The following is a 22,845-nucleotide window of genomic DNA, read 5'->3' as shown; positions in this document are numbered from 1 at the left end:
GTAGGGAAGGGGAAAAACTAATATTGGCCAGGCACCTCCTATCTGCGAATCACTGTTCTGGGTGGTTTACATATATTACCTCACTAATCCTCACAGAAAGTTTAGAGATAACCTCTGTTACTATTTCCTCATCCCGTAGAGATGAAGAAATAGAGGTTTAGAGAGGTAAGGAGAGAAATTCTGTTTGGGGCACTATAGTGGGATAGATCTGCTAACTGAGTTTTATGCTGAAAGCAATTTTAAAAGCTGGTTAAAATAAGAATTTTTTAAAAAATTAATCAGTGATCTCACAAGAAAGTATGGAACACGCAGAAGCCAAAAAAATAAGTGAAATCAGGAACCCAGAGAGGTGGGCAGGGAAGGAGGCTGCCTTTCACCTTGAGAGCATTTGCAAGTCCTATGAACCTTGGCTTTGGTTCTCATGGGCTGATTGATAGAGATGAGAAACAGAAGAGTGAACTCCCAGAACCCACCCAAGGTGGGACACTAACAGAAGACCCAGCCCTGCACAAAGCTGGATCTCCAGTGGCCTCTCCACTAGGTTAGGGAGAAACTAAAGGCAGAAGCCACCACTCACCATCCCCACTAAAACTTAGAAAGAAATCTTAGCACTGAGTTGAGGGGAAAAGCATTTTCCCTGAGATTTCATAATCCCACATGGGCTATCAGTGGTTTTGAAGCCTGAATTCACATTAAACTGAAATGTCACAAGCTGAAGTTTTAAAGTATCCATCCAGAGATTTTGGTATGAATGGAGAAGCAGGAAGAAGCAAATTCCATCTTCTTTTCCTGGATGTTCAAAAGCAAAAAAGGTAAACAGAAAAAAAAATGCAGACTCTATTATATTAACCAAGCACTCAAAAATACATAGAGACTAGCAAAAGCAAAGATTTCACACGAAAGCTATGAAGATGAAGTGCAACAGAAATTGCTTGGTGGAGGCTGTGGGAGAGCAGAATAGCTATAGCCAGCCCAGGAGCGGCTAATTGCAAAAACCTCCAGCAAAAATACTTCACCTTTAGTTGAGGGCTCATTGTAAAGAAAAGTTTCCCAACTTCAGCACTATTGCCATTTTGGGTACATGATTCTCTGTTGCACAGGCTGATGCATTGTAAGATGTTTAGCAGCATCCCTGGGTTCTACCCACTAGATGCCAGTAGCATCAATGCCCGCTCCAAATTCTGGCAACCAAAAATGTCTCCAGACATTGCTAAACATCCCCTGAGGGGTAAAATTGTCCCTGGTTGAGAACCACTGGTCTAAAACAATAAACTTAGATCCCTTGTGTTCAACACAAGCTACATACAGAGCTGAGAAACACAGAGTAGAGATAGAGAAGCCTCATTGTGGGTGGTGGAAGGTGGAGTGAGGCACAGAGAATATAGCCCAGTAGCCCAGTGACAGCAAATCTCGGGAAAAGCCAGCAAAATTACACTGCCTGAGAGAAACTTCTACAATAGCCGGGGCATAGGAATCCAACTCATTGCAAGAGATGTAATTTTTAACATTGAGTTAGCACAGAAGCAATACAAAGATACTTCACAAAAGGATGGGAAAGGTCATTAAACCTACCAATAAAGAACACTGGCTAGAAATAAAACAAGTTACCATGGAATAGATGAAAAGTATGACCAAACGTTGTTTCATGAGTTAACAAATCTTAATAAAATGATTGCCTCTGTGAAGGAAGAACACAAATCGGATATCTAACAACTCAGTGAAGAGATGGCAAGACAGTGGGAGGAGGTGAAACAAGAGTTGGAAGAACCGAGGGCAGAATTTCAGAAATTCAGAAATTTCAGAAATGAGGAAGCAATCAGAAGGAGAATCTAGACACAGAACAGTAGAAATGGAGGGTATAAACAAGGAAAGTGAATAGAATGAGGTAAAAGGTACAAAGTAGTTTTTTTTTTTAATTAGAGAGAAAATGATAAATATAGAAAAAAAGACAAAAGAGAGACAACATACACATAATTGGAGTCTCTGGACAAGAGAAAGAAAACAATGAAACACAAAAAATACTTTAAAAATAAAATTAAAGGAAAGTTTCTTGAAAGAAAAGATTTCAATTTATGTAAAATGTACTATGTGTGCCAGAGAAAGTTGACCCAGAACAGAAAACTCCAAGACTCCCTTAATGAAATTACTGGGCTTTAAAGATAACAAAAATACCCTTTAAGCAGACAGGCCCCACAAAACAAATCACATAACTCATTAAAGGATAAAATCAGGCTAGCCCCAGCAATTTTCAGTGCCAAAACAGTGGCACAATACTCATGGAATATTTAAGGAAAAAAGCGTAAGCCAAGGATTTTATGTGCTCAAGATGTTCCTCAAGTATAAAAGCTCCAAACATTTTTTAGACATGCAAGAACTCAGGGAGTACTGTTCCCATGAACTCTTCTTGAGAAAACTACCAGAGGACAAATTGCAGACCACCAAGGGGTGACTAGGGAAGCCACAGCAGAAGGAGGACCAGGAGCAGGCACTGAGTGCACGCAAACGTAGAGTGGAGACAGAGAGAAACGTGGACATCTGAGTGTAAATCTGCATATGCCATGACAATGTAGAGATGACATATCTAATAAAAAATGGGGTGGGGGAGTGAAAGAAGATGAGAATAGAGTATGTTCTCTGATGGCCCTGTCTGTAAGAGCTAGGAGATAAGGAAGATCATCGCAAGTAGAGAAATTAAAATAATAGAAATATGTTTCATATATTGAACATAGCATATTTAAGAATACAAAGGTAAACATGTATAGAGATCATTTTGCATTGTGTTGAGGGAAAAGATGGGGAGGTGGGGAAATGTACTGATTTTTTATTGCTCATTCTGGGACACTAACAGATACTGTCTAATCAAGCAGGGAACTAACTGTTCTGTATAACGCTATAATTATGAAGGTAAACACTAGAAAAAAGGAAAAAGAAGCCTTCCTAAATAAGATTTTTAATTGCTCTGGCTAGAGCTCCCAGTGCAATGTTGACTAGCAGGACAAAAGCGGGCATCCTTATCTTGTTCCTGATCTCAGGGAAAGCTTCCGGTCTTTCACCATCTGGTAATGATGTGAGCTGCGGGCTTTTTTCGTAAATGTCCTTTCCCATGTTGAGGAAGTTCCCTTGTACTCCTAGTTACTCAGTGTTCCTATCATGAAAAGATGTTGGATTTGTGGAACCACCTTTGCATTCCTGGGGTAAATCTCATTTGGTCATGGTGTAAGTCCTTTTAATAGGCTAAATTGGATTCAGTTTGCTAGCATTTTGTTGAGCATGTTTGTATCTATATTCATAAGACATCCTGGTCTGTAGTTTTTCTTGTGGTGTCTTTGTCTGGCTTTGGTATCAGGATAATGCTGACCTCCCTGAATAAGTTAGGTAGTGTTCCCTCCTCTTCTACTTTTCGAAGACCTCGAGAAGCGTTGGTGTTAATTCCTCTTTAAATGTTTGATAGAATTCACCAGTGAAGCCATCTGGCCTAACAATTTTCTTCGTTGGGAGGTTTTTGATTACTGATTCAATCTCTTTCCTTGTTATAGGTCTGTATTTAACTAATTTTAAAAATATATATATATATTTTTTAGATTAAATCTCAAAGTAAAATAAAAACCAACTCTTCACTGTATGCAAGAGACATACCTAATACAAAGAAGTTGAAACTAAAAGACAAACAGAGGCATTCTAGTCCAATAAATAATAATAAAGATGGTTAGCAGAAGTCATTATTTCATTATCAAACAAAGTGCAATGCAGGCCAAAGCACTAAACAAAATGGAAAGGAATTGTGTTGTGTATCAGGGCACCACACAAATGCAGATATAACTATTATGAATATCTGTGCAGCAGATAACCCAGCAGCTACATTCACCAGGACTAATTACTGCAGCGCAAGGAAAATCAGAGCACATGAGAAGTAGGAGACTGGAATTCATCTCTCATGGCGGGTCTCGGGGGCAGAAAAGCAAGTATCACGTAAGGCAGCTCTGCTGAACACAAGAGACCTACAGAAGAAACAACTTTATTTTTCTCTCCTGTAACAGTCCAGGATGGTAGACAGCTCTGCTCACTCAATAGTTCAGGGACCCAAATCCCTTCCAAGTTGTGGCTCCATCATCCCCTAAGACTGCAGCAACATCCGCTGGGTAGAATCCAAGTTACCGCCATATTCAGGTAGCTCCTGGCAGGAGCGAGGAGAGATTGTGGAGCTAGCGTGCCCGTGATCTCAGGCCTGGGTCTGTAAGTGGCAAATACTACTTGCAAATACTACTCGCACTCACATTTATTGGAGGAAACTTGTCGCTGTATAAACCTAGATCCAAAGAGTGAGGTGAGCTGGTAGTGGTCCAGCTTCATGCCTGGGAAGATGGATAGAATAGACCTCAGGGAATCACTACCAGTCTGCGCCAAAGCCCATTCCCCTGGGCGCTCACTCCCCCGTGAGTAGGACACACTCGATCCCCTTCCATGGGGGACACGCCAAAGTCCATCCAGTTGCCGTACTGGTGACCTCTCAGTGATACACAGACCTCCCCACCAGGTTCAGATGTGTTTCCTTGTGGTCTGAAGGCCTGTAAGCTAAAACACAATTCTTTTTCCACCTATCTGACCAAGAGAAAGGAATGGAACAGAGAAAGTGAGGACACAATAAACACCCCCATTCAGAAGACAGAGCATGGACAATACCCAGTAATCCCACGGCAGGAATTGTCAGGACCCCTGCCCTGGCAGTGGACGTTCTGTCTGCTCTGGTTTTGCCCTCTGGAACATTCTTCCTTTTCTTCTGCCCTCATCTGAACTGGCTGTCAGAAAATGCATCTTCCTTGGGGGCTGTTGTAGGGCCTAAACCACTATGGGTTTTTATGGTTTCTTTGGGAGAAACAGCGCCCTGGAAGATGTATTAGAGATCAAAGTCTATCTGCTTCCAGTCATATCATAAGCCAGTAACCATACTTGATGTTGTTTTCTCACATAATTCTCAAGTCTACTTCATTCCTTTGCTTCTTAGCTCTAGCCACACCTCTTTCCTCACTTTAAAGGCAGCTATTTGGAGTCCTACTGAAATAAGAGGCTTACTGAGAAGCAACACCCTTAGTCTGATCCTTGCCTTGGGGCTGGATGCCTTGAATGAATGTTTTGCGTAACAGATAGTCTTTGAGAAAGGCTCTGAGCCATAACTGTCAGATCTCCTATTGTTTCGGTGACAGAAGCAGAGGGCTTTTTCAATCCTGTGAAGCCCCGACATTTTAAGACATTATTCCCTTTCATCTTTGCTTGAAATCTGTCCAATATGTGTGGATGTCATCTCTTTTCTTTGAATATCTTGGTAAAAGTAACAAGGAGCAGCCAATATTCACTAACCGTGTAGCTCTTCCCAACTTCTCCTTGAGTTACAGCCTTGGAAAGTACAAAATCTGTCTTTCAGACAATTGTAGGAAACGATTTCACCTATTATTTGGCCAAGAGTCCCCAGATTTCCAGCATACAAAACTACAGTATCTGTGTTCCTGCCACCTGCTGCCTGCCCACTAGGTTTCAGTTATGGCAGGGCCCTACTCTTGGCACCAATTTTGATATTTGTTAGGGTAAGGGTTGTTGACTCTGTGTGTGTGTGTGTGTGTGTCTGTGTGTGTGTGTGAAATGGTGACTTAAAGAACTAAATTTCTTTCTCATGTAGTAGAAAGAGGTAAGCATGCCAGGCTGAGGTTCCTTCCAAATGTCTAGTCCACCATCTCTAGGGCTGTGTCTTCATCAGCATGCTAGAAGCTGAGCCACCACCATATATAGGTTTCAGCTGACAAGTAGGAGGTAGAAAATGTGGGAGAAGCATATATACAGTCATTAGACCTAGGTGTAGAAATGGCACCCAAGTTTCTACCTACATTCTGCTAGACAGAACTCAGTCTCATGGGCATACCTATCTATAAGAAGGTCTGGTAAACGTAGTCTAATCCTGTCCCCACGTAGACTAGGGAAACAGATTACAGTGAATACCTATTAGTCTGTATCACAGACACAGAACATACTAACATTATAATTTATTGGGCAAATCTGACATATGAAAATTGTAAACACACTGTGTTTTCATGTGACCATGGAGCTTTCATAAGGTCATAGAGAAAATCTCAACAACTTCCCCAAAAGAGAAATAGTATGGAAAATATTATCTGGCCATACTGAAACTAAAGAAAAAGAAATTAATAACTAAATCTGAAAAAATATATATTCTTCTGCTTGGAAAAATTTTAAACTGGTATTTAAACAACTCAGATCAAAAGGAAATGCAATCTAAAACTGCAGTATCACCATAAAAGAGTGAAAATGAAATATAGTTACAGAAGTAGTTGGAGGAAAGTTCATAGCCTTAAATATCTACATCAATTTTTTTAAAAAGAGTGGTAAAGTTAGCTTCCAATGCAGAAAGTTAGACAATAAGCTGAAAACTAAGGAAAGGAAGAACTATAAGAGATAAAAGCAGACATTAATAAAGGTTATAAAATAGAAAATATTATGTAACTAATATATAAACTCAAAAGCTGGTTCTTTGAAAAAAAATCCAATAGCAAAAGAAAGGGGAATGCAAAATACACACAATCTGAAATGATAGAGGGAATTCCATAGAAACAGAAGAGATTAAGAGGCTCACGTGAGATTACTTGGTTCACATTATGTGAATGAACTTGAAAACATGGATGAAATGGATAATTTCTTGAGTAAAAATAATGTGTCAAAACTGATCCAAAAGAAATAAAAACATTTAAACAGATCATTTCTATCAAGGAAATAGAGAAAAATGTCAAGGGCTATCATTTTCAGGTAGCACCAAAAAAGAAAAATTCACAGCCCAATATCACTTGCAAAACACAACTCAAAATACCTAAATAAAATATCTAACAGAATCTAGCTGCATATTAAAAGAGCAGTACGCCATGTTAACATAGGAATATTCTCCTGGACTTTAATTACGGTTTAGCGAATCTATTAGTATAATTTCTTTTCTTAATTGATCTAGCCAGGCTCCAAGATGGTTCCTGGTAATCCTTTTTTGCGGGGATTCACACCCTTGTGTGATCTTCTCCCACTGAATCAGGCTGATCACTCACTCTGGGGAAAGCCAGCCACCGTGTCAGGAGGACACTCAAGCTGCCCTCTAGAAAAGACCACATGGAGAGGAGCTGAGGCTTCCAGCCAGTGACAGTGCCAATTTACCAGACGTGTGAATGTGCCATCTTGGACCGTCCAAGCCTAGTCAAGCCCTCATATGGTTACAGCCCCAGCTAACGTCAGACCGCAGCCTCATAAGTGACTCAAAGTCAGAACCACCCAGCCAAGGTACTCGCAAACACTGACCAGAGAACTCACGAGAGATATTAAATAATTATTGTTGTTTTACACCACCAAGTTTTGGGGTAATTAGTTCTATGGTAATACAGATTTTGGTAACTGGAACAAAAACTAAACATTTTGGAGTAGCTTCGGGGCCAGGTAGCAGACAGAAGCTGGAAGGATCTTAAGGACAGTGTTAGTAAAAACTTAAAGACTCGGGCTTCCCTGGTGGCGCAGTGGTTGAGAATCTGCCTGCCGATGCAGGAGACACGGGTTCGTGCCCTGGTCCGGGAAGATCCCACGTGCCGCGGAGCAACTAAGCCCGTGAGCTATGGCCGCTGAGCCTGTGCGTCCGGAGCCTGTGCTCCGCAACGGGAGAGGCCACAACAGTGAGAGGCCCGCATACCGCAAAAAAAAAAAAAAAAAAAAAAAAAAAAAAAAAAAAAAAAAAAAAAAAAAACTTAAAGACTCTGTTAGGAGAAGCTATATTTCAGAATAGCTATGGACCAGCGCCTTCTGTGTACCTTCTATTTTCCTTCTTTTTGAACAGAAGGGTCTATATCAGCTATCCTATGCTTATTCTACCACTGTATGTTGGATGTGTGAGGGACAGATAAATTGTCCCTATAGTCTACAGGTCTTCAGATCAAGAGGAACCATAGGTGGGGAGCTGTACCTGATGAGCCTCATTGAACTTGGATATGATTTAGATGAGAAGATTTCTGGATTCTGAGATGATGCTGTAAGAGGATAAAAGAGAGCTACCAGGTGAAGGCTCTTTGTTTGCCAGCACCATCCTTCATGCTGGGAGGCTGATGTGATGCTGGTACTGTGGCAGCCACCTTGTAACCATGAGGGGGAAAGACATTGTCAAAGATGGGAGAGAACATGGTCAGAATCTGGGTCCTTTATTTTTCCCCCTAAGCCTTACTAATCTTTAGTGCCCAGTCCCTGACACCTGGCTTTATTTATTTATTTATTTTCCTGGAGATGGAGAGAGCGGCATAGCCCCTCGTGGCTTTCTGATCCTCAGACCCAGCTTTCACTAAGCTCGGTCTGGCTGTATTTCCTATCCATGAGATTCTCTTTGAATCTGGGTCTTTGATGGCATCACTGAGCCACTCAACCCTCCTTCAGATGTCTTTTCTTTGAGCAGTAACTATTGCCTTTGTGGTCTGAGCCATGGCCACTCTGTGCTACACTTTTGAAGCCAAATACAACCTAGGTGACTCAGGGCCAGAGTCAGGATTTAAACCCCCGCCTCCACCCCAACTCAAGTGGAGAGCTTCCTCCCCATCCTGGACTGTTTTATGAATATATCCGTGTGTGTGTGTGCATGTATGTGTCCCCACCAGGCTTCTTTAGGGCCAAGGACCATGCCCCCCACTGGGCTCAGTCCCACACTTGGGCTACTCATTGATGGTCCAAAGCAGATTCAGCGTACCCAGAAGCTTTCTACGGGATGACATTCTACAGCAGACCAAAGAACAGCTAACCAATAAACCTCAGAACACATATAACAGCCAATGAAATGGGGTTTATGAGCCATGGATCTGGGAGTAACAGGCTCACGGGGTCTTGGCCTTTCCTGGAATATCTTACACATTTAGCACAACGGGGGCAGGGGTAGCTTTGTCAGACTCCACACAAGATCAGAGGGAAGGTCAGAGGTCTCCTCAAGGCCAACCAACTGGTCCAGAACAGCTCCTGGTGAGGGGGCAGGATCAGGGCTGTGGGGCAATGGCACATTGGCTGGGGTCCCAGCTTGCGGTGGGTTGGCTCTCAGGCCGTTATTTGGGGTTTGGCATGAATTATTCAGCACAGAGCAGCCCAGCCTAGAGTTTCTGGGACTCTCCCCGAGGTTGGGAGAGAGGAGTGGGGGGAGGTGCTGCCGTCTCAGAGGAGACTCCACCTTGTCCCTCTGTGCCTCCGTCTCCCCACCTGTACAGGCTGGGGTTGCAGGTCTGGTTCCTGCGCACGCTGCCTGCCCACACGTCCCCCAGGGCCAGGATTCTAAGGCTCTAGGCGCTCCAAGGTGCTTGGGGTCTTCTATAAGCTTCAGCAATTAAATCTGGGAGGCCGCGCAGGGAAAGAGGGCAAGTGACTTGCACAAGGCCCCAGGACAAGGAGCAGAGCTGGGGCGAGTGTCTCGCGAGTCAGGTCCTGAGCCGCTTATATCTCCCCCCCCCCCCCACCGCTGGAGCACGTCTGGGGTGAGAGTCTGACGTCCCCGCTCCGGTCCGGAGGATGGGACATTTTCCTGGAGAGCCCCTATGCCCCGCTCTGCTGTGGACTGAGGGAAAGGCCTCTGTAGTAGTTGGTTGAATACAAAGAGACCCAGCAGGAAGGCAGAGGTTTAAGGAAGCCGGGAGTTCATTTGTATCTCAGCGAATGGCCCATCTTGAGTCGACATTCCGCCTCCACAGGCAGCCGCGTGTCCTGAGGTCCCCAGCACCGCCCTCACGCTCGGTCAAATGCAGGCCACAGGAACGCCCACGTTGGTCTTTGGGGAAGAACAGGAGCCACATGCCCGCGGTCTTAAGGCCCAGGCCCAGCGTGACGCGGTGACACGCCCAGCTCGCTTGCTCATCCCGGAGCACTTAGCACGCGGCCCTGCTCGCCGCAAAGGAGGCAGACGGCGGCAGCCTGGCCCTGTGCCGGGGAAGATGCCGAAAATGGATTTCACTGGGCTACTGGCAGTACCCACTGCTCAGCCGGCTACCAGATATCCCCGTGACCCTCCTTCACCCCACAGAACACACTCCCATCCTCTCCAAGGACGTGGATACCAAGCTCCACCTGGTTACGCCTCCCAGTCAAAGTGCAGGATACCTGGGGGGAGGAAACCCTCTCCTGGGCCCCACGTGGCTCTCCTCCCGGTTCAGTGACATAAACTGCAAGACAACTCATCTGCCCTCCCCCGCCCCGGCCGCACCCCCCTCCCCAACCCCAATACAGTGGTGGACAGGGATAGGAAAACCACAGCACAGACTCCCACGGGGAAAAGGGAGGAAGGGAAATGTTCCGGAGTCGCTGGTGCACAGAGGTAGGCAAGTCTTGCTGGCATGAATGGTGAGGACTTGCTCTGGCGGAGGAAGCTGATCTGGCAAGCCCGGTGCTGGAAGACTCTCTTTTCCTCATCATCCCCTGTGGCTACATCTGAAGCAGGTGTGAAATAGTCTGGCTTCCTTGAAGGTTTCTTTGGGGCTCAAACAATCCTGATCACTGGACAATTGAGACGTTCCTTGGCCATTCGTTCAGAAAGCTTCTGGTCAAGGTGCTTCTGGCTGATTCTAGGGCCAAGAGTCATAAGCAAAGACCATTTCTCAGCATAATTCTGAAAACTGTTTTATTTCATTGTTTCCTGCTCTGGCCCAGCCCTCTTGAGACAGGCTGGGACCTGGGACCCTTTGCTGTAGTGCTTGTACCTGGACAAATGTCTCCTCCAGCAACAAAACACAAAGAAATTATAAGGTAGTGGGCAAATTATGGACAACAAGATACAAAAAAAGAACAAAAAACCTAACTGCCACTTCTCTTTTTTTTTTTTCTTTTAAATTATTTATTTTTAGTTGCATTGGGTCTTTGTTGCTGTGCACGGGCTTTCTCTATTTGCGGCAAGTGAGGGCTACTCTTCACTGTGGTGCGCGCGGGCTTCTCATTGCAGTGGCTTCTCTTGCTGTGGAGCACAGGCTCTAGGTGTGCGGGCTTCAGCATTTGTGGCACGTGGGCTTCAGCATTTGTGGCACACGGGCTCAGTAGTTGTGGCTCACAGGCTCAGTAGTTGTGTTGGCTCTTGGGCTCCAGAGTGCAGGCTCAGTAGTTGTGGTGCACGGGCTTAGTTGCTCCGTGACATGTGGGATCTTCACAGAGCAGGGCTCGAACCCATGTTCCCTGCATTGGCAAGCGGATTCCTAACCACTGCGCCACCAGGGAAGCCCCTAACTGCCACTTCTGAGGAGCCAGGAGCAAAAGCAGGGGGTCAGGAGCAAAAGCAGGACACTGTACATGCCCCCCTGTACACAATACCACCCAAAGGGTGGGCAAACCACCTAAGCCCCTCTGGCCCGGCCGCGGCCACACCCCTACCTTCACCCCATATTAGGAATCAGTTCACCTCACCCCCCGCCCCCCTCGGTGAGCAAGCAAGGGAACCTCCCCCAGCTGCAGCAGTGGCCCCAATAAAGCTTTGCCTGAATTTCTTGTCTGGCCTCTGATCAATTTCTGTTGATTAAGGAGGCCAAGAACCCTGGTCAGTAACACTCTCACTTTCATTTGGGCTACATGGGGTGGCGGCGGGTGAAGGGGAGGAGAGGGGAATGTGGATTCTCCCACAATAAGTCTGAGTGGGCAGATGAGACCCTTAGTCTAACCTTACTCCAGGGCTGGATCCCGGGCTGGGCTTCCTGGGTGGCCTTCGAGAAAGGCTCTGAGCCACAACGGATGATTTCCTTCTGTGTGGGTTACACAGGGGGGCGGCTCTCAGCCCTGTGAGGCCCCATGTTTTAGATACTTTTTATTCCTTTCCGTCATTCATGTCTTTCTTGTAATAATTTGCTAAAAGCCACAGAGAGCAGCCAATGCACACAGATATTCCGGCTCTTTCCAACCACTTCTCCTAGAGCTATGTGCTCGGTCAACACATGATCAGCCTTCCAAAATGTCATAAACGTGGTTTTACCAAATGCTTTCCCAAAGTATAACAAAGGGCTCTAACTTTATGACCTGCAATGTTTATACACTCCCTGCCCGCAGCAAAATCACTAAGTCAATGCCTAGCACTACAGAAGTTTTGTTAGGACAGTGCCCCACTGCCGGCGCTAATATTTCTTTCTTTTTTTTTTTTTTTTTTTTTTTTTTTGTGGTATGTGGGCCTCACTGTTGTGGCCTTTCCTGTTGTGGAGCACAGGCTCCGGACGCGCAGGCTCAGCAGCCATGGCTCACGGGCCCAGCCGCTCCGCGGCATGTGGGATCTTCCCAGACCGGGGCACGAACCCGTGTCCCCTGCATCGGCAGGCGGATTCTCAACCACTGCGCCACCAGGGAAGCCCGCTAATATTTCTTTATTCAGGGTAAGGGAGGGCTCGCAGAACAAAGAGACCCAATAATGATTTAGCGGCTCAGAGAAGATAGAAGTGCGTTTCTCGCGTGTGTGTAATTGTCCACGGTGACCATTCCAGGTCGGCAGGCTGTTTGGTCCACAAGGTCATCCAGGGGCCTGGGGTCCTTTCCTCTTGTTTCTCTGCCGTCCCCTAGGCCACTGGCCTTGTCGGCTCCATCACTGGGCTGCAGGCACATCCATGCTGCCCCTTGTGGGTAGGGGACAGAGAGCACGGGGGGCAGGGCAGCAGAAGGGTACACGTTAAGGCCGAGGTCTGGGAGAAACATGCTTCTCTTCCCAATATATGCCATTGGCAAAAACTCAGCACCTCGATAGACCTAAGTCCGAGAGCGTCTGCGACACAGAGGCTGGCTGTGTGCCCTGGAGGAAACGGGAAATCAAAGTTGGTGGACACTTAGCAGCCTCCACTGTGGGCCTGGGAGCTGAATGGGCAGGTGGCCACTGTGTGAGTCACGTGGCTGAGAGGACCGTCCACGTGGGAGGCCCTCACCCTCTCATGGCGGATATACACACAGTCTGCCGCGCGCTATTTCCCACCCAGAACCACACGGCCAGCGGACCTCCCAACACATATTTGTTTGGTAAACTTGGCCATGTCCCTACAGTTCTCTCTGAAACGATGCCTGCCATCCCCTGCTGTGCCAGTGGGGGCCTGAGGGAGACGCAGGGCTGAGCCACAAAGCTGCCGGGAGACGGAAGGACGTGCAGGCCCGGCTTCTCCGAGAAGCAGACGCCAAGGTGGGATTAAGTGTGCAATGCTTTCGCGAGGAGGCGTGCTTGTGTGACGTGAGATACAGAGGGAAGCAGAGGGAAGCCAGCCAGCAGGCTGCGAAGCAGCAGTGACCCTGAGAGAAGGAGAGAGGGGGAGAAGGTGTCTGTGGACAGCCCCGCGGTCTGAGAAAGCTTCTGCAGAACCATCGGGAAATCTCTGAGCCAAAGTTCACCAACAAAGAAATCTCGCGTCTGCCGAGAACTGTCCTGCCTCAGAATCCCAGCCACGTACACAGTCATTGGTGGGGAGCAGCCTGTGGGGGGCAGAGCCTCCGCCCAAGAAGGGGATGGATTGCAAAGCCAGAGCTGCTCTGTACTGGTCAGTTACACCCCTGTCACCAGAGGGTCTGCAAGGCCCGTTCTCATCGCCGCCACAGGGGGCACAGTAAGAAGGTGCGATCATACTCTAGACAGAGCGTAGGCTTTCAAATAGAAAAGAAAATACGTGTGGCAACCCAGCTCACTACTGACTAGCCACGTGGCATTGTGCAAGAAGCGTAACCCTGCTGACCCTCAGTTTTCTCCTCTGTAAAACGCCTGGCTAAGGTTCTCAGGATGAAATCAGAGTACCCACAGGAGGTGCTCACGAAATGGTGGTCTTTATCCTCCCCCCATCTTGCAGAGCCCGGTGGGCCTAAGGGCTACCCCAAATGCGCTCCCTGATGGACGACTCCCAAGCCCACAGCTGACCTCGATTCCCTGGGGTCACAGACAGCACTTCCCTCTCACGCCCCCCCCCCCCACCCCGCAAGCAGGCCCGGTAGTGGCACACAGCAGACTGCAAAGGACAACCTGGCATTTAAAGGAGTCCAAGAAACACCCTGATAAATATCTCCCCCAGGGCCAAAGAGAAATGTTTAGAAGAGGCTGCCGGCCAGGGCTGGGATGGCAACTTCTACCTCCTCTGAGGTCCAGCTTGTTTGAAAACTCATCACCCAGGCTAGGACTGTGGGCTAAGGCCCAGGTGGGGAAGGGAAGGAAGGAGGCGTCTCCTTGGACAAGGTTGTAAAGCCAGACGGCTGTAAAGCCAGACGGCTGGGCAGGCTTCCACCCACCCCTGGCACATGCTGGCTCTACAGCTTCCAGAGAGGCACTCTCACCCCGATTTTCTCTCTGCTCTAATGTGCATTCTCCAGAGTACTTTCTAGCTCACCTTCCCTCCCCCCTACTTTCTGCAGGCCCCCTTCTCTCTCCTCCTCTCTCTCTCTCTAAGGGTGGCCCCTATTCTTCTCAGTCTCGTGACATTTTCTGGCTCCTGACTCTGTATTTCGCCATCATCGCTCTGTCTCCGAGCTTCCCCGGTTCCCCGAGGGCCTCATTCCTTCCCATTTTTCTGGTTCCCATGCTCTCTTGCTCCCTCAGCTCCCGTCTCCCTCTCTTTCCTCCTCTCCCACTCTCTGGCCTCCCAGCCCAGCTCAGCCCAGCCCAGCCCAGCCGCCTCCTTGGAGCCGCGAGCTGCCTTGGATTGCCTTCGAGACACAGGGAGGAGCTGAGCCCCAGAAGTTCAACTGGGGCCTCAGAGAAGCCCCTCCTGTCTCCCCTCCTTCTTCCTCTGTGCAGAGCAGAGATGCTCGGAACCAGAGAGTGCAGCCATGTAGCGCAGGGGCCATAGCATCCCGACCCAGCCTGCTGCCCCCGATATGATAGCATCCCAATCTCTACCCCCAGCCTCTCTCCGTGTCTTCCAAACTTCTTTCCAGATTCAATCCTTAGAACTAACCGCCAGAATAGACAAAAGTAAGAAACAGAAACAAATGGGACCTCACTTTTATACCAAAGAGTGGGAAATTAGCTGAATTAAATGTGGAGTATCTATTCAAGAGAAGTTCATAAAAATCATGATACAGATCGATACACACTGATGTTAAATAGAAATCCAAGTAAGAAAAGAAAAAGCATCCTAACTAGTATTTAGAGCATAAACCCATTTTGCAAAAATATATATATATGTGTGTATATATATATATCTACATATATACACACACACACATATACATGCACACATAATACAGGCATAACCTCCAGAATGTTGACATATTTATCTCGGGGGTGGTAGGAGTATGACTGACTTGTTTTTAATATAATGAACAAATAGTTCTTGGGTAACAAAATATTAATTTAAAAACAAATCAGGAAGTAGGCAAGATGAGCGTCAATCGTCCTCCCTGCCCCCTTACTCGTTTTAATCCAACAAACTTGTCGGACGCACCTACTGGGCGCTGGGCCCTGCCAGCAGCTGAGCAGGAATTGGAGCGATCGAATGTGGTCCCCTACAATGTCCCCAGACATTGGCCAGGATGACTCGAGGAGACCCTTCAGGGAGGCCTTCAGCTGGGGTATGGGCTGAAGATGGGGGCCTGCAGAAGGAGGCTCTCCAGCAGGGCGAAGGGTATTGGCAGGGGCGTGGTGCCCAGAGGGGACGCCTAGCCAGGATATCAGTCTGGAAGGGTGAACCCATAGGAAGGCTTGCGGCACCTGGCTCTTGAAGAGTAGAAACAAGAGCTACTGCCCAAGATGTAAGATAACATGGGGGTGAGGGGGGGTCAGGATGAGGGAAGAGCACGGGGAGGGGGCTCGGGGAGGGAGTTCTGAGTTTGGGCCACCCTCCTCCCACCCCAAGGGGCTCAAACCAGCCTCACCACGGCCACTGCAGAGACGGGAATCAAAACACGGGCCCACGGCTGCCTCACCACGCCGACGCCTTTGCAGTTAAGTGCCTCGGACATGCGCCCTCACGGTGCAACTGGCTGTTGCTGGGGACTGGAACGGCCCGTGTGTTCCCAGGGGCGAGGGCAACACCGAAGGCTGCTGTCCCCGAGGCCCTGAGCCTGGCCGCCTTCTCTGTGAGCCAGAGGGGAGGACATTCTTTTACACCCTGTGTGTTCTATTCTTGTTTCCTTGTTTTCTTTCCTCTGCCTTCTCGTTTTCTACAGCGCCCAGGGCGACAAGAGGTGCAGGGTGCAGAGTAAGAGGCGGTTCAGACGGCCCCGCAGGGCTGGGCTGAGCTGAGCGCCAGGCCCCCCACCACCAGGGGGCATCCGAGCGCAGACACGCGGCGACCCGCAGAGAGACGAGTAGGAAGGGCATCCCCCCTCTCCGCGTCTCTCTCAACTGCTCAGCGGAGAGCCGGGCCCTGGCGGCTCAAGTCTGGAGTGTTCTTGGAGGGGTGGGCTGGGACGGGGCCCCGAGTGTGAGGACCTGCCCTCCTCAGCCGAATGTGGTTTATTACCCCCATTACTACAACGAGCCGGAGGAGCCTCTTACACCGCTAACCCAGAGCATTCAGGGCGCAGACGGGGATGCAGACGGCTGCTGGAAAGCGCTGGAAAGACAGAGTCTGTGACGCAAGGAGCACTGGACGCGGAGTCAGGAGAGCAGGCTGCGCGGCCCGTGCTCTTCGTGCGACCTTTCCCTCTCTGCTAGGTTTGTTTTCTCATCTGTAAGCAAAGGCGCGTGTGGGGGTGGGGGGGACTCCGCGGTACCCAAGCGCCCTTCAGGCTCTGACCAAAGACAGATTCCTTGAGGAACCTTGAAGAGGGCAAAGGGAAGAGCTGGAGAAAAGGACCAAAGAACCTAAACGGCCGCCCTTTGCTCTCCCAGCGCAGGAGCGCCTGGCATCACGCTGAATCGGCACGGGGGCAGAGGGGCCCTCACCCGCAGGCGACTTTGGGGGCGTCCCCACACCCTCGCCAGCTCCCGGCCCTGCTTCGGACCCCACCACCCACATATCCCCGCCTGGGTCTCCTATCGCTGGCTCAGGCATCTCCCCACCCGTCGCCCGGAAAGGGCTCGGAGTGAGTGGGGTCTTCTGTGGTGGGTACCGGGCGATGACCCGGACCCGGGTCTCCCTGAGAGGTCAAGTGCGCCAGGCAGGCGCTCTCCGTCCTCACAGCGCCAACCTTCGCCTCCCGAGGTGCTCCACCCCATCCTGGACGCCGGCGATGGGGAACACACCCTCGGGAGGCTGGAGGGCCCTGGGCCGGGTGGATCCACAGGGGAGGCGGGTAATGCACCCGGGCACCGGGGACGCGACGTCGTTCCGGTGACCGAAGCTTGTGGAGTTGCCTCCACCCGGGGATTCCCGGCCCCCCGGTTCCAGCGAATCCTCCCCGCTTCTCCCCCAGTCTTGGCAGCCTGGGCCCTCAAGGTTCAAGAAGTCAAGAGCCTTGAGAAATGCACTGTGCAAATATATTGACTTTATTTGTCTCCGTTCGGGAGCGTCACAGACATATCCAGGTAAAAATATCGTTAAATAAACGCCGTCAGCCATCGCAATGCAAAAATAAATATCAATCCTCCGGCCACAGCAGCAGCTGCGCTACGCCCCAAGTCCCATCCGCCGCGCCTAACAATTATAAAAGTGTTCAGCGAGAGTGTGTGGGCGTGAGTGTGAAAGGGTGTGCGCTGGGGGGCACGGTGGAGCCGTGTGCAAAATCGGAGTTGCAAACCATCGGACAAGGGCGTGCGCCGGCTCTCCGGGAAGCCCTGGTGACCCGGGGCGACTCGGCGAGGGTGCGCCTCCCCGCACACACTCACAGCAGAGTTCGTACTGGGAAGAGTTAAAAAATAAACATTTACAAGGGCAGAGAAAGCGGGCCCCCTCCCTGGCGCCCCAGCGCGCGCTCCCGCCCGGGGCGAGCGCAGCTCAGGGCGCCCGACCAGTTCGCAGCCGGGAGAGGGTGCAAGCGCTCGAGGGGCGACGGTCCCGGTTCTCGGGGGGACCCAGGGGGGCGGGGCCCCTAGGGGTTCGCACACCTGTCCCCGGCGGGCCGCCGAGGCGCGCGAGTCCCGGGTGCGGGCGGCGCCCCTCACAGGGCCGAGTCGGAGTCGCTGGAGTCCAGGCTGTTCCTCAGTTTGCAGCTGCCGAGCTGCTCCCGCTGCAGCGACAGGCTCTGCGTGCTGCGGCGCAGGCACTCCAGGCTCTGCAGGAACGACTTCTTGGCCTTCTCTTCCTCCATGGGGGACACGCCCTCCTCCTCCACCTCCTGGATCTCGTCGAAGGTCACCGGCTGCGTCTTGAAGCGGGACTGGCGCGGCCGCCGCAGCCGGCCCTTGCCCTTGGACAGCCTGGCGGGCCGCACGGGCTGCGGGAACTCGTCGGCCAGGCACACGAAGTGCGGCATCACCGCCTGGTAGCTGGAGCAGATGCCCATCAGCTCGCCGGGCTTCGCGGCCGCCATGGCGCCGCCGGCGTCCTCGGGGCCGGGTGGCGGGGCGGCGGGGCTCTCCGGGGGCGGCCGCTGCGCCGGGGCCCCCCGGGAGGCAGCAGCCTGGGGCTCGCCGGGCGGGGGATCCAAATCTGCTGCGGGGTGGCGGCGGCCCTCGCGGGCCCGGGTCGGCGCTCCTCGGGAGGGCAGGCGGCCCCGTCGAGGGGCGCGGGGCTACGGGGGCGCCGCTCGGCCGCGCTCCGAGACGCTCGCCGCCGCTGCTGTCGCCGTCTGCCCCGCGGCGGCCCGGCCCGCCGCTTATATAGCCGGCTCCTGCCCCCACGGTTGCGAGCTCGGATGACAGCGAATGCCTTTTTAAGCGTGCGCGCCCCGCGCCCTTCCGCCTGACGTCGCCCCGCCGCTCTGGGAAAGTCGCGGCCCTTTCCCCAGCGCCGCCCGCCAGCCCGGCTCCGGAAGGCAGGCCCCGCCCGCGGGGGTTCCGGGAGCATCCGAGGCCCCGGAGAGCGCTGCGGAGCAGGGGTGCAGGGCGGCCCCGGAGCAGGGGTCCTGCGAGCCCTGGGCGCCCCAAGTCTGGACCAACCGCGGCGGCCGCGGGGGCGCACGTCCGCCTCTCCAGCCTCCGAATCCCAGAGGCGCACAATCGAGGCGCTTGGTTATTTGGCCGCGCGGGTTCCGCGCTGAGCGCGCGGGGCGGGGGCAGCCCCCAGTCTCCTTGCTGCAGGGAGAGCCAGGCCACCCGGGCTCCCCAAAACTGAGTTCCGAGGAAGGACTGGATGTGTCCTCTTTGGATTCATGCCAGCTCCCTCCCCAAATACACTCACACATACGCACACGCACACACGCGCGCACGAGTACAAACACACCCGATTTTTCCAGTCCACTTCTTTTCCCCGTCTTCTCTACGTCTGTCTCCTCACTACCCGCACCCCCAAGTCCCTCGCGCACCCCCACTCGTGCTCAGAAGAATAGCACTTAGATATGGCACTAACAACAACAATAATGGTTAACTAACCATCTGGAGAGCTTTACTCCAAGCCAGGCAGTGAGCCGCGTTTTACATACATTATCCTACTTCATCTTCCTAACGGTGCTGTGAGGTAATTCGTCTTCTCCCAGTTTTACACATGGGGAAGTGGAGGCACAGAGAGGATAAGTAATTCGCCCATTAGAGACTGCGGGGAAAAGTGGGCTCCACTCCAGAGTGCATATGCTCTCATAGTCCCCTGTTAGGGGTTCACACGCACCAATGCCCCCTCGGCTGGCTTCCAAGAGCAGGTCCCCTGCCCCGGGGGGGTTCCAGACTCCCAGGAGGAAACCGTGAGCGTTGCTCTGACACATGGCCCTGGGGCGCCAGCATCCAGCTCATGGGGCTGCTGAGAAAGGAGGGAATCCATGGAATGTGGCCTCCGTTCCTTCCATAGCCATTCAACAAAGATTTATTGAGCACCTACTGTGTACCAGCTCAGGAACGTCCCTGCGCGCTCACGAGAGTGACAGTCTAGGTAAGTGGGCGGGACAGACAATAAACACCTAAAAACGAAAGGTACTGTGGGCGGTGTGATAGCGATGCAGATGGAGAGGTGGGGGGGGGGCGAGGGAGCAGGGAAAGGCTCCTCAGAGTGGGTGATATTAAGGTGCTCCCCGAAGGACAACAGTAGCACCACCAGGTGTTTAATAGATGCCACGCTCTGAGCACTTTTTATGCATTAACTCATTTAATGTGTTCACTATTTTATTTAATCCTCTTAGCAGCCCTGGATGACAAGTACTGTTACTATCCCCATTTACAGATAGGAAAACCAAGGCACAGAGAAGCTAAGCACCTTTCCCCAAGGTCACACAGCTAGTAAGCAGCGGAGTTGAGATTCAAACCCAGACGACTTGGCTCCTAAGCCCTCTCGCTTACACGCTACACTGAAGCTGTCAGCCCCGCGGAGGACAAAGAAGGAACCGGTGTGTGACCAGTGCGGGGAGGCTGTTTAGGGCTGAGGGAATGTGGTGTAAAGACAGTGAGGCGGGAAGGAGCTTGGCTTATTCCAGGAACAGCAAGAAGACCCATGTGGCTAAAGCAGAGGGGGCAAGGGGCTTGAGAAGTAAGGACACTCACGGGAGACCTTGAGGGCCATGGTAAGGAGTTCGCATTTTCTTTTTTAAAAATTTTACTTATTGATTGATTTTTCATTTTTATGGGAGGATAGTTGATTTACAATGCTGTGTTAGTTTCGGCTGTAGAGCAAAGTGAATCAGTGATATAGCAACATATATCCACTCCTTTTTAGATTCTTTTCCCATATAGGTCATTACAGAGTACTGAGTAGAGTTCCCTGTGCTTTACAGTAGGTCCTCATTAGTTATCAATTTCATATGTAGTAGTGTGTATATGTCAGGAGATTGCATTTCATCCTAAGGGCGATGGTAAGGCACTGGAGCATTCTGAGCAGGGGAGCTCCGTTCTATGTTTTTATTTTTAGTTTTAGTGTTTTTTTTTTTTTTTTTTTTTTTGCGGTACGCGGGCCCCTCACCGTTGTGGCCTCTCCCGTTGTGGAGCACAGGCTCCGGACGTGCAGGCTCAGCGGCCATGGCTCACGGGCGTAGCCGCTCCGCGGCACGTGGGATCTTCCCGGACCGGGGCACGAACCCACGTCCCCTGCATCGGCAGGCAGACTCTCAACCACTGCGCCACCAGGGAAGCCCCGTTCTGTTTTTAAAAGCTCACTCTGGCTGCCGTGTGAAGAGTAAGTGGAAAGGATAGGGGAAGAAGCAGGGATCCCACATAGAAGATCGTTACATGACCCACAGATAGAAGACACTGAAGACCTGGATGAGAGTGAAGAAAACGGAGCTGTAGGGAAGGGGTCAGACTTGGGATTTGTCTGGGGATAGAACTGAGAGAGCTTGCTGACGGACTGGATGGCTGATGGACTGGGAGGAGGTGTCGAGTGGAGGGGGGTGGAAATCAAGGCTGACATCTTTGTATTTGGCCTCAGCAAATGTTAGATGGTGGTGCCACTGATACAGGGGAGGGGCGTGGGGAAGAGGAGGCTGGGGAGGGGAGGGCCATTGTGGGGTTGGGGTCTGCAGGTTACCCATCAAAATCCACTACCCACCAGGGGGACGCCTGAAATGATCACATCAGAACCATATTATGTGAGAGAAAAATTCATTTCTCTAACCCTAAAGCCACTGTATTGGGGAGTTCCTTTTAAGAGCAGCTCAGCAGTACTCTGATCCAGAAATTGGTACCAGGAATGGAAAGCTGCCATGTATAAAAACCCTAAAACATGTGGCACTGCCTTTGCCAACAGGTGGTGAGCAACATGGAAACAAGTACTGGAGAACGGAGAACCAGTGACCCTTGTTACGTTGTGACGAAACGTTTAATAAAAACATTGCCTGTGATAATTTGGAAGGCAGACCACATGCCTTCTTGAGCCACTAATTCTAGAAACGTGGTTGGAAAGAGCCAAAAACACGTGCATGTGTTGGCCGCTTGATGCTGCCTTTAGCAAGATACTACAAGAAAGAGATTGGCCAGTTTGCAACAAGGGATGAACAGAAAAGGAGATAACACAGAAAATCATTGTCCTCAGGCTTGGAAAAACCAACTGGTTTTGCCCAAAGAACAGATCAGACAGTAGGCGCTCAGAGCCTTTCTCAAAGCCTGTCTATTAGGCCCAACAATAAGCCAAACAAAGGAATCACCCTTGTGGCAAAGTATTCTCTTAGGGGTATTGCCTTGCCATCCAAATCTATTATTTCAGATGTCCTTAGGGACTTTTAAACTTTCATTTAAAGTGGGAGAGAAAAAGGTGGGCTGGGCAACACAGACAGACAGTAACTCCATCAAGAAAGGAACCTGGGGTGGGGTCACTCCCCATGGAACTGACTAGAAGCAGAAAGACCCCAAGCCTACTACGCTTCTGAAAGGATTGTTATTATCAACAAAATTGAAAGACTAGACTTTAAAAGCACATGATTGTCCCAGCCTAAATAAGCACTCAAGGAGGACAGATTTTCAACACCCTGTTGGGTGGCGAGCGAGAGCCACAGACAAGGAGGACTGTGCCAAAGGCAAAGCCGGGGACCAGGGAGACACAGGATGAGGGAGCTGCTGCCAGAGAAGGGGGTCCCCCACCACCAGGGTGGGAAGGCCCCACCGTTTTAGGGGGTGGAGCGTGGTAGAGACCGCTAGCTGGCTGCCCAGCTGGGCCCACTTCCCAGCTTCCCTTGCAGCTCCGTGGGGCTGTGCGTCTAAGCTCTCATCTGTGCAAGTGAGCAGAAATCAGACTCCGGTCTCACTTGCTTAAGAAGAAACTCCTGCCCGGGATTTCCGTGTTCTTTCCCTCACGCTGGCTGGAAGTCCTGGAGGTTTCTTGTTAAAGACAGAAGTACCATCGTCAGTCTGGGTCCCTAAATGACCCTGTGGGATGGAGCTCTCTACCAACCCGAAACATTTCCCTTGGA

The 22,845-nt window shown here is 50.7% G+C and overlaps 2 protein-coding genes across 3 annotated transcripts in view; both read right to left on the bottom strand.

The window, feature by feature from the left end:
* Nucleotides 1-17,389: 17,389 nt before the first annotated feature.
* Nucleotides 17,390-19,165, bottom strand: C7H11orf96 (chromosome 7 C11orf96 homolog; the record flags this gene model as incomplete). The annotated part of the gene is given in 2 exon segments (XM_059069933.2): nt 17,390-18,568; nt 18,570-19,165. Coding segments are annotated over 2 exon segments (1,143 nt in total), but the record flags the coding sequence as incomplete, so codon positions are not given.
* The window catches only part of ALKBH3 (alkB homolog 3, alpha-ketoglutarate dependent dioxygenase), a 57,255-nt gene continuing 53,497 nt past the window's right edge, over nt 19,088-22,845 (bottom strand). For both annotated transcript variants that reach the window (XR_010841231.1, XR_010841230.1), the window contains one exon: nt 19,088-22,753. The gene's annotated coding sequence lies outside the window, so the exon portion shown is untranslated. The remainder of the gene's footprint in view (nt 22,754-22,845) is intronic.

The sequence above is a fragment of the Kogia breviceps genome, chromosome 7 (genome assembly GCF_026419965.1).
Source record: "Kogia breviceps isolate mKogBre1 chromosome 7, mKogBre1 haplotype 1, whole genome shotgun sequence".
In the NCBI taxonomy this organism is placed as follows: domain Eukaryota; kingdom Metazoa; phylum Chordata; class Mammalia; order Artiodactyla; family Physeteridae; genus Kogia; species Kogia breviceps.
Note: the sequence above shows the minus strand (reverse complement) of the source record. Positions and strands in the feature narration are given on the sequence as shown.